Here is a 17,929-nt window from a genome sequence, read left to right on the forward strand (position 1 = left end):
CATACAGGTATAAAAGTAGCTGGTATGCAACCACTCATTCAGGTTTTACACTGAGGAGCCGATATATGGTCCGGCCATTTCAGCGGGTAGTTCAACGTTGTGGCAGGAGGGACCGGAGGTTACACCAGGGAACGGAGGTTACACCAGTAACCATGACGTTCCCTATCTGTCACTCACTCGACGTTGGTGTCGATGTAGTGACACTAGGGGTCCCTATACAAAAGGCCACAAGGCTGAACTGTGTTACGTGAACTGGTGGTGTGTGGTGGGCAGACTTGCTGTGTGCCTCATAGCCAGCACACCAGGTCGACACGTAACCTCCCCCAACACAGTTATGAGTGTCGAACGGCCCTTTTTGGGGACAAGTCGACTACCCAAAGATAGAGACAGGCTTAACCCAGTCGTGGCCTCTTTTCCCCTTCTCTTTTTCCACTCCCTAAAAAAGAAGGGGGTTATCCAACTGGGCCGCCAGGTCTAGTCGGGGGGTGTCCCTTCCAAGGGGAGGACACCGCGGAGACCACACCTTGCCCCAAGAGAGGTGGGGATATTTAAGTGAAAGAATACGTCACATGGTCTTTCCAACCATGTGGAGAGCCTTCAAGGTAGATCCTGCCCAATGGGGGAGGAGTTACTACAAACATGGAGACTGGGACAGAGGGGCTCTGCCCAAGGAAGACGCAGTTTGCCAGCAGGGAAACAAATTAGTGGAAGATATATATCGCATGGGGTTAGCCTTACAGGGAACCACCACATGCGGAGCACCTACCCCAGAACCGGGCTCTTAGTTAGCGTGTGTACTGGGCCGGCAGCGAGTCTCTCCGAAAACTCGACTGCCACAGGGCTCGGAGGAAGTCAACCAGGGAACAAATTTTGTGAACACTACTGGGAATTAACGGCGCACATCTTCAGCTCAAAAGGAGGTGGAAGGCGCTATGTGCAAGCGATACACCCGGCCGGCTATCCCGGGCTTATCCGCTTGTGTTGCGTGCCACTACCTGGGAAGAAACCTGTTCCACCCGGAGGTTGTACAACCTTGCAAAGGTGTTGGGTGTTGCCCAGCCCCCTGCTCTGCAAACGTCTGTTAGAGAGGCACCTCTGGCCAAGGCCCAAGAAGCCGCTACACCACGGATAGAATGGGCTTGTAGCCCTACCGGGAGTGGCATGTTTTGGGCGAGATATGCCATAGTTATGGTGTCAACAAGCCAGTGGGCGGTCATCTGCTTGGAGACAGTGCTTCCTTTCCGCTGTGCACCAAAAGCAGACAAAGAGCTGCTCAGAGATTCTAAAGCTCTGCGTGTGATCCAAATAGATGTGTAAAGCGCGCACCGGACACAGCGACGACAGGGCTGGGTCTGCCTCCTCCTGGGGCAGCACTTGCAGGTTCACCACTTAGTCCCTGAAGGGGTGGTGGGAACCTTGGGCACATAGCCCGGTCAGGGTCTCAGGATCACGTGAGAGTAACCTGGACGGAACTCCAGGCACATTTCGCTGACAGAGAATGCTTGCAGGTCACCTACCCTCTTGATGGAAGTGAGCGCAGTCAGGAGGGCAGTCTTCAAGGAGAGTGCCTTAAGCTCGGCTGACTGCAAAGGCTCAAAGGGGGCTCTCTGTAGACCCTGAAGAACTACAGAGGTCCGATGAGGGAACGAGGCGCGGCCTGGAGGGATTCAGCCTCCTGGCGCCTCTTAGGAACCTGATGATCAGGTCGTGCTTCCCTAAGAACTTACCGTCGACTGCGTCGTGGTGTGCTGCTATGGCAGCAAAGTACACCTTCAAGGTGGAAGGGGATTGCCTCCCTTCCAACCTCTCTTGCAGGAAGGAAAGCACTGATCTGACTGCGCATCTCTGGGGGTCTTCCTGATGGGAAGAACACCACTTAGCGAACTGATGCCACTTAAAGGCATACAGGCGCCTCATAGAGGGAGCCCTAGCCTGAGTGAACGTGTCTACCATCGCAGGTGGGAGACAGCTTAGGTCTTCCGCGTCCCATTCAGGGGCCAGACATGGAGATTCCAGAGGTCTGGGCGCGGGTGCCGGATGGTGCCCCTTCCCTGAGAAAGATGGTCCATCCTCAGGGGAATTTGCCAGGGGGGAGCTGTCGCGAGGAGCGTGAGGTCCGAGCACCATGTCTGGGTGGGCCAGTAGGGTGTTACCAGGACGACCTGCTCCTCGTCTTCCCTGACCTTGCACAGGATCTGTACAAGCAGGCTTACTGGGGGAAACGCATATTTGCGAATGCCAGGGGGCCAGCTGTGTGCCAGCACGTCTATGCCGAGGGAGGCCTCGGTCAGGGCGTACCAGAGCGGGCAGTGGGGAGGATTCTTGGGAGGCGAACAGGTGCACCTGTGCCTGTCAAATCGACTCCAAATCAGCTGGACCACCTGAAGGTGGAGTCTCCACTCTCCCCTGAGGGTAACCTGTTGTTACGGCGCGTCCGCCGTAGTGTTGAGGTTGCCCGGGATGTGAGTGGCTTGCAGCAACTTGAGGTGCTGCTGACTCCAGAGGAGGAGACGGCAGGCGAGTTGTGACATACAACGAGAGCACAAACCACCTTGGCGGTTGACATATGCTACCATTGTCGTGTTGTCTGTCTGAACCAACAGGTGCTTGCCCTGGATCAATGGCTGAAACCTCCGCAGGGCGAGCAGAATTGCCAACAACTCGAGGCAGTTGATGTGCCAATGCAGTCGCGGACCCATCCAGAGGCCAGTGGCTGCGTGCCCTTTGCAAACGATGCCCCAGCCCATTTTGGAGGCATCTGTCGTGACCATGACGCACCTGGGGACCAGTTCTAGAGGAACACCTGCCCGTAGGAATGAGAGGTCGGTCCAAGGGCTGAAAAGATGGTGACAGACCAACGTGATGGCCATGCAGTGTGTTCCGTGGCCGTCTCGGGACTCGAGTCTGGAGCCAGTGCTGAAGCGGCCTCATATGCATCAACCCGAGCGGGGTGGCCACCGCCGAGGATGCCATATGCCCCAAGAGCCTCTGAAGAAGTTTCAGTGGAACTGCTGTTCCCTGTTTGAACACCTTCAAACAGGCCAGCACCAACTGGGCGCGCTCGTTCGTAAGGTGCGCCTTCAAGGAGACTGAGTCCAACTCCAAACCGAGAAAAGAGATGCTCTGAACTGGGAGGAGCTTGCTCTTTTCCCAGTTGACCCGAAGCCCTAGTCGGCTGAGGTGTGAGAGCACCAGGTCCCTGTGTGCGCACAACACGTCTCGAGAGTGAGCTAGGATTAGCCAGTCGTTGAGATGGTTGAGAATGCGAATGCCCACCTCCCTTAACGGGGCAAAGGCAGCCTCGGTGACCTTCGTAAAGACGCGAGGAGACAGGGACAGGCCGAAAGGGAGGACTTTGTACTAATACGCCTGACCCTCGAACGCAAACCGCTGGAAGGGTCTGTGTCGAGGAAGGATCGAGGCGTGGAAGTACGCATCCTTCAGGTCTACCCTCGCGGCGGGGCGGAGCTCGAGGTGCCACACCACGTCGTGGCCGTGCTGAGTCTAAGGACATCGAAGCACTTACCTGGCTCCTCGTGACCAACCCCGGAACAGCCTGGGACGGGGGAGGAAGAGGCCTGTCCTCGTGACCCGTGGAGACTGTCACATCAGGGGTGGATTTGTGCCACAGCTGGGCGCTCAGGGGTGGGAGACTGCCGCTGGATCGCCAAACCTGCCAAATGGAGTGGTGGACGGTGGTCGTGATGACGGCCATACACACCGGATATGTGACCCAGGGAACAAGGAATCCGCTCTTGCTGAGCTCTTGAGTACTGCAGCCACTTGGGCATGCAGCGCAATTAAATGCAAAAGGTAACAAAAAGATGAAGATCTGCTTACCAGCTCCAGAGCAGCAGGTTTCGTTGTCCCTGGGTCACCCATCTCAAGGGCGCTTTGAAGCCTTTCACGGGTTCTGGGTGGCCGCAAGACGGGTGGCGTCTGCTTCCTGCGGTGGGCTCCACGCCGGGGCCGGGCCAAAGGGGCGGGCTGTGGCAGAGCCGGTGCAGTCACCGCAGGGGGACGCCCTTGGCGATGAGTAGACGGGGTGCGGGATCTTGAGCCACGCCGGGGCAGGATATGCCGGCTAGCATCCATCTACTGCTCTACCATCGAGAACTGCTGGGCAAAGTCCTCAACGGTGTCACCGAATAGGCCCACCTGGGAAATGGGGCAGCAAGGAATCGTGTCTTGTCGGCCTCACCCATCTCGACCAGGTTGAGCCAAAGGTGGCGCTCCTGGACCACTAGTGTGGCCATCGTCCACCCGGGAGACCGTGCCATGACCTCCATCGCTCGGAGAGCGAGGTCGGTCGCCGAGCGCAGTTCCTGCATCAATCCTGGGGCGTAACTACCCTCGTGCAGTTCCTTTAGCGCCTTGGCGGACTTGCAGGAGAGCCATGGCGTGCAGGGCGGAGGCGGCTTGTCCAGCGGCACCGTAGGCCTTGGCCGTCAGAGACGACGTAAACCTACAGGCCTTGGACGGGGGCTTTGGGCACCCACGCCAGGTGGCGGCGCTCTGCGGGCATAGGTGCACAGCGAGCACCTTTATCCACCGGTTCAGGGAAGAGCGTTGAAATCCACTCTAACCGACACTCGCGGCTGCCCGGGATAGCATGTCATCATCTCCGTGTCAGCCTGTGACTGGGCAATCGTCCCCGAAGGGAGGAGCCCAGCTGAGGCTTCCGACTGGACGAGCCCGCTCTCCGATGCTGCGCTCGAGAGCTCGTCACTTTCGCGGGCTCCGAATAAGAGGTCGAACTCGCCGTGAGACGAGCCGGCGGACTCACCCAGAAGCCTGATCGGGGCAGAAGAGCGTGCTGGGGAATGGGAGGTCCGCGGGGGGATACCCGGCAGAGGCGGTCCCATTGGGGTCCCCAAATTGCCCCCAGTGCTAGCCGCGCTGGCCTCATACCCGTGTCTTACGAAGGCGAGCCGCGACTGCAACGTTGCCATGGACATATTCTTGCAATGAGAACATGACCATCCACGAACGCTGTCTCCGCGTAAGCAGTGCCCAGACACGAAAGACAGTGATCGGGATCGTTAGACGGCGAGAGATAACGAGCACAACCAGGAATAACACACAATCGGAAAAGCATCTTTAAAAAGACGCATCTTTAAAAAGACGTTCCATGTGTGCGCTCTTTTAGAGAAATATATACTCTTTTAGAGGGGAAAAATGCTCTTTCAGAAAATATATTCTCTAGTTTTTATGCCGAAGCGCCCAGGGGCGTTCTCTGCAGTGCACCAGTGCAGAGGGGGTAGAGGCTGCTGAAATGCGCCTTCAGATCCAGCAGAGGTGAATCCAGCAGCCGTTCGGCTCTGAAGAGAAAATCTGAATGAGTGGTTGCATACCAACTCCTTTTATACCCGTATGTCTGGGGGAGTGGCATGCAAATACCACTCGCCAATTTTCATTGGCCTTTTATCAAAGACCAGAGGTGTCTCGGGCTCCCAAGAGTGACCCCTAGTGTCACTACATCGACACCAACGTCGAGTGAGTGACAGATAGGGAACCAGACCTCTTTAATTTGGACTTTTATTTTGAAATAACAACCAGGATTATTTGACACGCTGTTCGAATTTCTATGTTTATGCCTTGTGAAGCAGTAGTACTTTGTCAAAGTATTTGTAAAGCTGGTATAACATATTTTCTTCTTTCACATTTGCATTGTAATGTGCTGTTATGGACTTTTGTTGACCTGTTGTATTGTAAGCTGTATTCTGTAATGCTCTACACATCTATACATCTATATATTATTTCAAAGCGGATGTCAAGGTTGTGCTTTTCAAATCATGTGTTTCACCAGGGAATGTAACCAAATGTTATAACAGACAAGGGCAAAGGTCAGCCACTTTTCAGTGGAAGTGATTTACGCTGCATTTTTGTGTAAAAAACGGTCATGTTTGCAGCCCGGATGTTTTAAACCCTTAAAAGATAAAAACTAGTGGCTTACTCTGTTTGGCACCTATCAATTCCCTGTAACTTATGTGATATTTCAGACACAATGCAGGTTTATACAGATACAGATTTAATCAATCACAATAAAATCACAATACACATTAAATCAAGACCCAACCTACATACATTTATTTCTTGTTGATTAGCCTTTTTCACTCGAAAATATGTCGCATCATGGAGGTAAAATAGGTTGTGGGAAACCTTTTAATGTTGACTTTAAAGTGTGTTTGTTTGGAATGAATTTGTTGGTATGCAGAAACCAGCTCCCAGTGAGTAATATGTCACCCCTTATTATCGACATTGCTCCTGTGTAAAAATAAAACTGCCTCTCTTCAGTCTGAAAGGAGCTAATCAACACCACCCACAACCAGGGCGGATGAAACAGCTCTCCTCTTGTCCTACCTGCTCCTGTCTTCTGTTCTGTCTTAAGCCACAATGAGAAAACTATTAATTACCCACATGTCTCAGCTTGTTGGAACTCATTCACATGGTGCATACAATTAAACTGAAAAATAAATAAATAAACTACTATAAATTAACTTGCAAAGCTCAGCACCACAATACTAAGATATTCTAGGTTGTTGCTAGGGCATTGCTATGATGTCTGTAAGGTGTTCTTGTAAGTAGTGGTGGTGGTGTAGTGGACTAAAGCACATAACTGGTAATCAGAATCCCCACAGCCACCACCATTGTGTCCCTGAGCAAGGCACTTAACTCCAGGTTGCTCCAGGAGGATTGTCCCTGTAATAAGTACACTGTAAGTCTCTTTGGATAAAAGCGTCTGCCAAATGCATAAATGTAAATGTAAGTAGTTGTTGGCATGTTGCTGGGGTCTTCATTGCAGGTTGCTAGGTGGTTGCTTACTGGCCCAATTGGAAATAGCCAGCACCCAAGTCTCAGTGATACTCAGGTCCCCAAATATGGCTCAGGTCTCTCTTTTGAAAAACCTTAAGTCACAAAAAAAGAAAAAAAAAAAGAAAGAAAGAATAAAAATAGCACATCTCTTCTCAACAAGCTGTATGATATGAGGTATCACACATGTCATAGAGCAAGAGATATGGGATGAATTTTGTGCTTAAGTTTAATACTTGGGGTTAGTTCAAAAGTGAGCATTTGTGGTGCTTTTCAAGCATTACTAATACATAAACATATTTACTGACATTTGTATCTTGCCGCTGTTAAACTTGCCACTGAAGGTTTTTCCCATTGACTGGCATCTGACTACTTTCTATGAGCAAAAGCTGTTTATCACTTGCTTTTGGTCTCAATGCCAAATTAAGTGTCATTTCCAGTCAGACATGGGTTGTGTCATTATTCATATTTGTTGAAATGTCAGTACAACCATGCTTAATTGGGACACTCATTGATTTGCTGACCTTGGTTAATGCTGCTAATGTTCCATTTCCCTTGGTGTTACCGAGAGCTTTGAGAAGAGGACATTCACAACGGTGTTCTCAAACAAAACCAAAACTGACATTTAAAACAACTGGTCCCAAAAAGAGTTGAAGTTCAGCAGAGCCTGGAGCCTTTGTGACTGAAAATGCGTCCTTGTCACTCATATGTAAAATGAAGATTGTTTTTTTTTTTTTCTTTACCGTAAGTGATCTGCACATAAATTAATCTGGTTCCAGTGAAGCGTGCATATAGGTTGGTAGTTGAATCTCTGACTGTACCCTAAAATACACACTTTTTCACTATATATCTATCTATCTGTCTATCCATCCATCCATACATCCATACATAGACAGTCTCACACACACACACACACAAAATAAAAAACAAAAAATAAAAAACATTGTCTCTCCTAGACAATGACATTAGATGGAGGACAATGGTTACTTACCTGCTTCTCTAAATTTTCTCCTGAGAAAAAGGTGCCCGGTAATCTCACATGTGTATCCTTCAGTTTCAGAAGAGATCTCAACAATATCTCAGTCTTTGCTTAGATTCACCAATACACCAATCAAAAGTCAGATATTTCAATATGAACCAAGCTATTTCTCTTCATTCAAACCAGCCAGCTAATATTAATTTAGAATATTGTCATCATTTAATAAATCAACATTTATAAAGCTTGAAAAATATAGACAAACCATATATCATTGTTATGGTTTGTCCCAGTCTAGGTTGGGAAAACCGTAACAAGAAGGTTTTGGTTCCCCTCCTCTGTCCCAGCACTCAAAAATAGTCATGTATTTGGAAAGCAAAATAAGGAATTTATGTCATATTAAATGAGATGGGAGGCAAAAAGGCTTAAGGAGGAGGTAAAGGCCAAAATAAAAAAAAAGTTAACACATTCCTAAAGGGGGAATCAACTAACTTTCATAGAAAAGAAAATTTAAATAATCATAAATGTACTCTTAACTCCATTTCTACCCCAAAACAAGAGAAAACAAATATTGAAACAAAATGGCACCCACCTTCCTACAAATGCTTCCAACGTAATCATTCCAAGGCACACTTGACTGAGGACAATACCTTTTAACAACTGTTCACTCAATAGGCATAAATGCAATCACAAGCGATATACGACAAATGCACAAGGGAATATAACATCACGTCTGAGCCAAGAGACGGGGAATGAAGCTTTCCAGCAGCTTTTTTCCTCCATCAGCTCACAGCCAGACCAATCTGGAGAACTCCTCATTAGTGCTCTCACCTGGTAGTGATTAGAGTGAGATGGAGAACGAGAGAGGAGAAAAGCCAGGGGAAAAACAGACATGCAAAACTAAACATTCCCACCCCAAAATACACAACCAAAACAGATGCAGTGTTACCCGACATTGAATATGTCTTACAACGTAACACCTCCCCAACGAAAAGATACAAACAAATGATCACAAATCACAAATACATTTAAAATGCATCCAGGGACCTAACAATCATTGTAACTGTCTATTTATTGGCAGAATGTTTCATCTTAATGAGATTAAATGAGATTACAGAAATAAACAAACAACATGTCTCTTCTCCTTCAGTCAGTCAACAGATCCTGATCCACACTTTTCCATGAATGAGATGAGATGACTTATCCATTCCGTTCAGACTCAAATGACCAACAGGTTCAGTGAAGGGGCGTATATGTTCAGTGGGTCAAACCAGTGATATGCTCATTCACAGCCCACACTTGAATGCTATTGGCTCATGCTATAGTGAGTACAAGGCAAGGAAAGTCACCAAAGCAGTCTCGCACTTCAACCTTGAGCTCACAGTGGGCGATCACAGATTTGCATGCTGATTGCAGAGTCACAGATTTTAGAAGGGCTGAGATTAAATTTAGGGTGGAGCTCAACCCGCCATATTTTATTAGGGTCTAACAACGCCTATGGAGACAAAGTTTATACTTATGAAACATAATTGAGATCTCCTGAGAGAGCAATCTCTGAGAGACAACTGAGAGAGCAATTTCTGAGAGACAACATTTTCATTTGGGTGATAATGTTGCTCTTAATGGCTAAATAAATAATTGCCTTTGCGATGCTATGGTAACACTACATCCCGCAAACATTCTCACTGCGAGGGGCAGTCCGCCAATGTAATGGTGTTCTGCACTGATTAATTATGCTGATGTATGCAAATGCAATTTGCTTCAACAGATTAACTGCAGTTGCTCCACCTGTCAGCTCCCGCAGCCTGAGCTCAAACTTTCTTTAAACAGTGTGATTTCAAGAGTAGTGTGGTACACAGGAAACCTTCACCTTTGCATCCCTATTCAAATTACATTTTTTTTTAAAATATATCACCCAAAGTCTAACCTCAGACATGGCTTGGAACTGTAATGATCGTCCATGATTCTTGGCTCTTTATGACATAAAATGACTTTCTGGTATTTCAAAAGTACTCACAAGATTGAAGGCTTCCAGCAAGGTTACCTGTTTTAATTACCACTAGGCCTTTGTGTCAGCAGGGAGTCAGGATGTGAGATTTAAGCGACAGAGTTTGGGTATAGCGAGGGGTTAAAGTGAACGCTCACGCAAGGGTCACAGCTGGGATGACGGATACTAAATCTGTCTGAGCCGCAAGCGCTTATCCGACTTTCAGGTTCTCGTATGCAATCTCTGACCCTTAATCTACAGGTTAACAGCTGCCTCTGTGCCATGGTGTGTCACTCTGTCACTGCTAACACCACATCTGTGTGTGTGTGTGTGTGTGTGTGTGTGTGTGTGTGTGTGTGTGTGTGTGTGTGTGTGCAGATCTCGGAGCGTTCAGCGGTCGGACGAGAGGAGCTGTTTCAGTAAGGGAAGGCCAGGGAGTAGTGCTAATGTGTGCGCCCCCTCCTCATTCACCAGGTATGTACTATCTATCTCTCTCCCTCCTTTCTTTGTCTACCTCTCTCTACCCTGCTGAACAGACCAATATACAGGGGTCCCAAAATGTATTGCCTCTTTAGTCACACTTCTAAAAATGGTAAACCAGGTTTTGCTAGTGGACACTGTGACTTCAGCTAGACTGGGGGGGGGGGGGGGGTAATTTTGTCTTCAATTGCTTTCCATTCTGCTTGTCTTACTCCAACAGTAATTGCAGGTTAAATGAAGTCAGATGCAGGAGACAAAGTGAATGGGAAGAGGAGGAAGCAGACAGGGCAGTTGAACGAGCGCTATCAGATGAAAGGCTTGTGGTGGGGTGGCCATTTTTAGAACACTTTAGTGTTCACATAGAGACCCAAAATAACATTATCCAGCTCACTCTCTTGTAGCCTCAACAACGCTGACTGTTTTAAAACAAGAACAAAAACAATAGTGTCACAGAACTTGTCCCACTTACATGGATGTTGTTTCAAATGCAATGGCTTTATTTCTTCAATGGAACACAACAAGTTTAGCAGAATGTCTTAAGTTGCTATTTTCCAAACAATGAAAGTGAACAGGGACTGATGCTGTTGAGCTCCAATAATGACTAAAAAGACCATATAAGAGCCATAAATGCTGAACCATATACTATACTATATATATACTATACTATATATATATATAAACAGTCCATACAACTTCTGTGCTATATTCCAAGTCTTTTGAATCCATATGATATCATTGTGTGAAGGACAGACTGAAATTTACGTTGTAATTTACTAAAAGAATTGTCTCCTTCATCTTAGCTCTCAAATCTCATTTGTGTTTGCATGTCTTCAAATAAGTCTCAGGAGGTTGGACAACTACTGTACATCCTACAATATTTGAATATTTTAATGTATTATGTATTTAATTAATTTATTTTCTTCAGCTTGACAGCCCCCATTAAAACAATTGGACCCACTTTATATTATGTGGCCTTAACTACTATGTACGTAACCATTTGATGCAATGTACTTATTATGTACATACATGTTGTTGCATTGTAATTACATTTAAAGTACTTGCATTTAATTACATTTGTAGTTACACTGTTAACTTTACCCCTAACCCAACCCTTACCCCAAAACCAAACTCTAACCCCTAACCTTACCCTTACTCCTAAACCTACCCGTACCTCAACCTCAGTAGCAGCAAATGTGGGAATTTTGCAGAACAACATGTAGTTACACAGTAAATACATAGTTTTGTATGTTTTTAATGTTAATACATTGTAGTTAACTCCACCTAATATAAAGTGTGGCCAAACAATAGTTTGAAGCAAAATCTCACCCACAAATCATTGACCCACCCACATGCAAGTTGAGCCTATATGACTTTCTTTCTTTTATGTAATACAAATTAAGTTATTTATATCTGAAAGTCCAAACTGTTTTCATACAATGCAAGTGGTGATCACGGCTTTCAAGAAAGATTTTCAAGGCAAGATTTGCAGTGAATAACATCTTAAATTTTAGTCTGTTCCTTACACATTCTTTAGAGCACTGCCTGATGCTTTAAGCTTTTAATAAAAATGGTGGGACTAGTCATCATAAACACAACAGGATGTATAGGTCATAGTCATCAATGATTCGCCCTCCAAAAACATCCATAATATGTTTATTCAAATCATATGTATTATTCATTTATATTGAATATAGAAGCATAATTTACAGTAGCTTAGTCATTTCTATCCATTTATATTATAAACCATGACATGGGATTGTATTCATTTGAGATAAAAAGTAAATGCAGTATAAACGGAGATAATATAAATAATTACAGTGTAGGATACATAATTTAAATAAGGTTAACCAGTAATGTTAGTGCAACCATAGATTGTAGACAGATTAAATTGTAGATAGTTTTTGTTTATTATTATTATTATTATTATTATTATTTTACAGTTTACAATAGTTAGTGCTGTAAAGACGAGTTTTACAATAGTTAGTGCTGTAAATAAATCTTACTTGTTGCAAAATTCTTGTGACTTATAATAGCTTCTTTTTTTCCATAGAAAATTCCAATTAAGTTTATCTACAAATGAATACATCATGGAAAACATATTAAAGGTTAGGACCCAGTCCATGATGAGATGATTCCACACAAAAGCAGTTTCTGCAACACACTGAACCATCACTTCCATTAACTTCCATTCAAACAGGTCTCTTTGCTGACCGTTTTAAAATGCAGCACATTTGATGAATCCAAAACAAGCCGAATGAGGTACCTATGTATGGATATATATGCTTTTATGTTGATTGTACTGAAGCTGTTAGGACTTGACATTCCCTAGTTCCCATTTACTGTACTTTCATTGTAAACAAGATAGCTGGGGCATTATGCTACACTTCTCTTTTTGTGCTCCACGTAGAAAGAATGTCATACAGATTTTGGACTTGAGGGTGTTTAAAGGATAACATAATTTTCATTTTTGGTGAACTACCCATTTAAAGTATTCCACAGGGCCAAAAAAGCTTAGCGTTGAAGAAACCACCTTAAACCCTAAAAACCAAAATAAACCAGTCTGATGTATCTTCCACTGTGTTTGGCAACTTCACTGTCATATCTTGCTAAACATGTTTGACTGTGTCCAGATGTGTGATTATGAACAGGCAGAGGTTATTGTTGCACCATACAGATGTGAGTGTGACCATTGCTGTTTGCACTGTGATAGCAGAGAGAGATAGTGTCAGAACCAGTCGCTTGGCTGTGTGAGAAATAAATCCTGGCCTTTGCTGACACAGTTTCAGCTCAGTCCTTATCTGTTTCCACCACTTACCTCAGCTGATATATTTACATTTGGTGGATAGCATCGGCAGTTCCGTTGCATTCAGTTCAGCCCGGCTCTTTGTGTCATCTGATAATCAGAAGTCATAATTCTATTATTTGTGAGTCTCAACAATAAAGTGTGGTTGAGTTCCATTGTCATTTTTATTTTATTTTATATGTATTCAAACCATATACTGTATATATATATATATATATATATAAAACGTTAATTGATAAATGAAAACTATCTATGGCATTATTTTTTTAAGATATCCTCACTATGCAACATTTTTCAAAAGTGCCTAAAACTTTTGCACTATACTGTGTGTGTGTGTGTGTGTGTGTGTATACACACACACTGTATAGTTTATGTACTGTAGATACTGTAGATTATATAAATGACTGATTATATGTATAAAAACAATTAAAGACTTAAAATACACAGGGGAAGATTTACTAAACAGTTGCACCACTTTTGCGCATGGTATTTCAGCGCAAATACCTGTCTTATTCACTAACAACCCACAATCACATTTAGCGAGCGCAATCAGCACTGAAATTATGCTGCGTCTTCAGTATTTAAATTAAGTCATTTTCATTCCTTTCTGCACAAACACGCCTCCTTTTTATGTAAATTAGGCTCATTAACGATTCCGCTTCATTCACAAAACTGTGTGCAATTTTCTCTGCACAATTTACACTGCGGTATTACTGCCAAATGAAAGTAGGCGGTAAAATGAATTTTATTTAAAAGAGATGTTTGTGAACATTTTCAAGCAATCATTTCGCACATCGTCAAGCGCACATTATGCATGTTTAAGAGATGATCAAAGTGATGCTCTTCAGTCCTGACAGGGTGGGTCAAATACAGCGGTCTGTGGAATGCTTGGCTACAGTATATTGTGCTCAGAATCGGACCACAAAATCAGAATTGCGTGTGCAAATTGCGTTCAACAGCGATTTTGTGGCCGTGTTTGTGCCGTTGCTTGATCTACATAATTCCTTTAGTGAACTGGGCACTAAATGAGCGCGGTTAGCACGTGCAAAAAACTGTGCTTTTAGCGGGCACAAATTGTTCTTAGTGAATCTGCCTCACAATCTTGTACCTCTGTATTTTCAGATTTCCAAATAGTTTTGCTTTTAATCAAAATTTGATAATATTGTGACTTATTTTAGAGCTGGTTAGTTTGGTTCAAGGCTTAAAACTCTGTATTAAGGAGCTTACATTAACAACGACCAATATATATATATATATATATATATATATACATACTGTACATGTGTGCTTTTTCAGATGTGGTTGCGTTTGGATGCCGGAATTTGGATTGCGTTGATAAACGCAAAGAGAGAGTGGTTGCGTGAGGTTAGACTAGGAAGAACATACAAAATTTGGTTAATGATTTGACATTTCAAGATGACTCTTATTGATGACAGATATTTTAACCAGAATTATGAGTGGTTCAACAGGCTTTGTCTCAAGACTGTAAACAGTAGGGAGAGAAAAGTTAGAGGGAGACAGAGAATTTAAAATGAAATGGAAAATAAACAAAGACTAATGAACAAAATACACCAATAAATGTTCTGTTGTTATGTTTAATAGCAATATCAGGGATTGAGGCTTGGTGCTCGCTGATCGTGATTGTATAACAGAAAAATTGTATTGGAGGGATTTTGGTCAATTTAAAATTCCACAGTGGGGAAGCTGCTAGAGCCTTATACTGTGGGCCTGGAGATTGAGTGGATGCTACTCTGGTGGGGGCCCTCCACGGGAGATAGATCACCTCAATGCCCAACACACAAAAGGGAAAAATTTAAATAAAATAAAACAGCCAATACGTAATTAAAATAAGCTGGAACTGATGGGTGGTAGATAATAATAGGAATGATAGCAGTAGGTTTTCTGTAAACGTACACTGTTTCAACCGTATTATTATCTAAATTAGTTAAGCTTTGAAAAGAAATGGATAAAAGAATTATGATAATAAAGGAAATGTGAAGAACAGATCGATTTTAATCGGCTCTCCAAACTCAGCTTAAATTAAACTCAACTCAGCTGTTCATTGAGAGACTGTAATTTGTGTTATGAGATATTAGAGAGGGATAAAAATTTAATAAAATGCATAAGAGAGAGAGAGACAAAAATGTGTTTAAAGTTTGAGAAGTTACTGGGTTAAATCATTTAAAGTTTGTTCAAACACAAGCTGTATTTAACTGTAACAGGCCACAGGATGATAACCGCTAGCTTTTGATGCTATGGTTTAATATAGGCTTTCAATGCAAGACCGCTAACTTATTAGCTTAGCTATACTGTACTTTGTTGACAAAATGGCGTTGGCAGGTTGCGCATGTGTGGTGATTTGCCCCGGAAGAGTCTCTTACAGCTTCCCGTGAACTTTAGTCGTCAGAGCAACCAACAGAGTTTTAAGTTTTAAGCAAGCTTGTGAAACGTTGCCACGTTTCTAACAATGCGCAAATAACAGCTGTCATGTTCAGCTCGTTGTAACTCAATGTGGAGCTTGTGATTTCAATGCATTCAAGGTGAATCTTAATGCACAAATAAAACAGCACACTTAACCATTTGCAGCATGGTATTATCAATCTAGTTCTTTTAAAGAGCAATTCTTAAGAAATGCAAGTTACAGACAACTCACGTAATTGTTTTACGGAGTGGCGCTTATACTTTCCACTCATTCGGAGTGAGATTAACCTATATTTAAGTGGCAGGTTCACTTCGGCTTTTTAAACAACAATGTAATTTGATCAAAGCAGATTTTCATGTCAGTTTCTGGTTACACAACAGGGTCTATCCACTGACCGTACACAGATTTACTGCAAATCTCTAGCGTGATCAAACATTTACACTCCCATTCAAAATTACATATGGACAATGATGCATATTGTAACGCACGCTATTTTCAAATTCACTCAGCGAGCTGGCACAAACATGCGAACATCTACTTCAATGATTACACCACAGACAAGATTAAGACTAGTTGAATGTCATCAATCTAGCTATAAAATATGACCATTTAGAAAGAGATAGAGGAACATCACTTGTCTCTTTTCCTTACCGAACTGCGAGGAGAATTCTCATCCTGGCAGGGGGAAATTTCAAGCTTTCACTTTAACTGGAACTTTATTCCATAAGTTGAGACTGGGTTTGTTTCATCAGAGAGTTCAGTTCAGTTCATGTGCTCTTTTCCTGAGCACTGAAGGCCGCGTTAAGCCTTTAACTCATAACCGGGAGGTAATATAAGCTCTTGCTTTCTCGTTGTCATAACAACAAACCGGCGCATAATACATGTCACAGATGTAGCACTTTAGACTAGTTTCATGTGTTTCTGAGCTGATTTTTTAATTCACAGAAAAGAATGACTGTGTGTTTAAATAGACAAACAACTCATTTAGATTTTGACCACATTCTCCACCATAATATGTAGGATTTTTGGTAGTATAAATGCACACAGTATGGATTAAAGTGTCCACGTACCTTCACCATAATATGTAAGGAAATTTATAATGGAATTAGCTGCGTTCGACCACCATTATAAGAAGGATAAATGACAAATAATTAGATTATTTGTCTGAATAAATTTCTCCAATATTAAAATGTAATACAACAGCTTTTTATATCCACTCACAATTTATATTGTAAGGAATTAGCTTTAATAAGGGAATTATGATTAATTCACTTACTGGAGTAATACTATTCTCATGGCTTATTGAAAATAATATCACAAATATGTTTAGATATGGTTCGAGCTTCAGAGTGCAGATCTTTTAAAAATCAAGTGACGAGATTATTTATCAAAATATACCACAGTCAAATTAACTTTGAACACAAACAAGACTTTATTGCTAATCTACAACATAAAACTAACTAACACAGATAGACAAAGATTAACAGGTTGGTAAGTTAGTTGTACAGAAAGTAAATGATCGGTACAGAGAAAATAGAACTTCACAGAGTCTATAAACAATGCCATTCGATACTTCTTTTAGTCTAACTCGATTTGTGATCGGGTAACTCAAATTATACTAAAGAGACACCAGTACTTTCAGCAAAGTCTGGAGATGTACTTGCGTTTCCTTGCATTGCTTGGTTCTTTGGCTCTTTGTAGAAAGTTCTGGTTGTTCCGTCAGTGTTTTGGACCTCTGTTAAGATCGTGGATGTCGGGTTGTTGCTGCAATGATGAAGCGGGCTTTGAAGCGAGGCCTTCCGCCAGGAAGACTCGCGACTCCTGTCACATATGTGAGTCGTAGGCAGAGAGTGAGAAGAGTTTCCTTGGAACTTCGCGATCCAAGCTTTCTTGGACTCTACATTGTAGGGAACTTGAGGGCGCCGGAGAAGGCTACAAGTCACGAGGGCAAGAGCGTGGAGGATGAGGAGAGCTGAAGAGGAAAAGAGCTGAAGAGAGCAAGCATAAGAAGAGAGTGTTTGTCCGGGAAGGGGAGACTTTGTACTATTGAAGTTGACCACAACCCAAAGGTGTCCCGGGCCAATCAGAAGCTTCTTTTGAGAAGTCCTGTGGTCATTCCTCTCCCTTCTTGAGATAATTAATTTACGAGCCTTTGTCTTAAACATACTCAGTTTCCCACTTAGAAAGAGAGCATACTTTATCATGATTTTTATATCTTGAAAATGGTGCAAGAGACACGACATTCGTTAACATTAACATTATCTATGTAAACAGAAAATTATTTACATATGAAACATGACATACTATATCTTTGTAGTTAGTTCACCACATATTAAATCTTAAATAATGTATTGTAATACATTAATCATGTATGCATGAGGTCAGGATAATGCATTCTATAATTCTAACGACACTCAAGTATAATGTGTGGGTTTTTGATACATTTTA

At 43.3% G+C, this 17,929-nt stretch overlaps 1 protein-coding gene across 3 annotated transcripts in view; it reads left to right on the forward strand.

The window, feature by feature from the left end:
* The window catches only part of LOC127455675 (contactin-5-like), a 389,595-nt gene that overhangs the window by 230,974 nt on the left and 140,692 nt on the right, over nt 1-17,929 (forward strand). For all 3 annotated transcript variants that reach the window (XM_051723705.1, XM_051723706.1, XM_051723707.1), the window contains exon 6: nt 10,155-10,250. In XM_051723705.1, coding sequence (XP_051579665.1) covers nt 10,155-10,250 — 96 coding nt within the window. The remainder of the gene's footprint in view (nt 1-10,154; nt 10,251-17,929) is intronic.

The sequence above is a fragment of the Myxocyprinus asiaticus genome, chromosome 18, assembly GCF_019703515.2.
Source record: "Myxocyprinus asiaticus isolate MX2 ecotype Aquarium Trade chromosome 18, UBuf_Myxa_2, whole genome shotgun sequence".
NCBI classification, from domain to species: Eukaryota; Metazoa; Chordata; class Actinopteri; order Cypriniformes; family Catostomidae; genus Myxocyprinus; species Myxocyprinus asiaticus.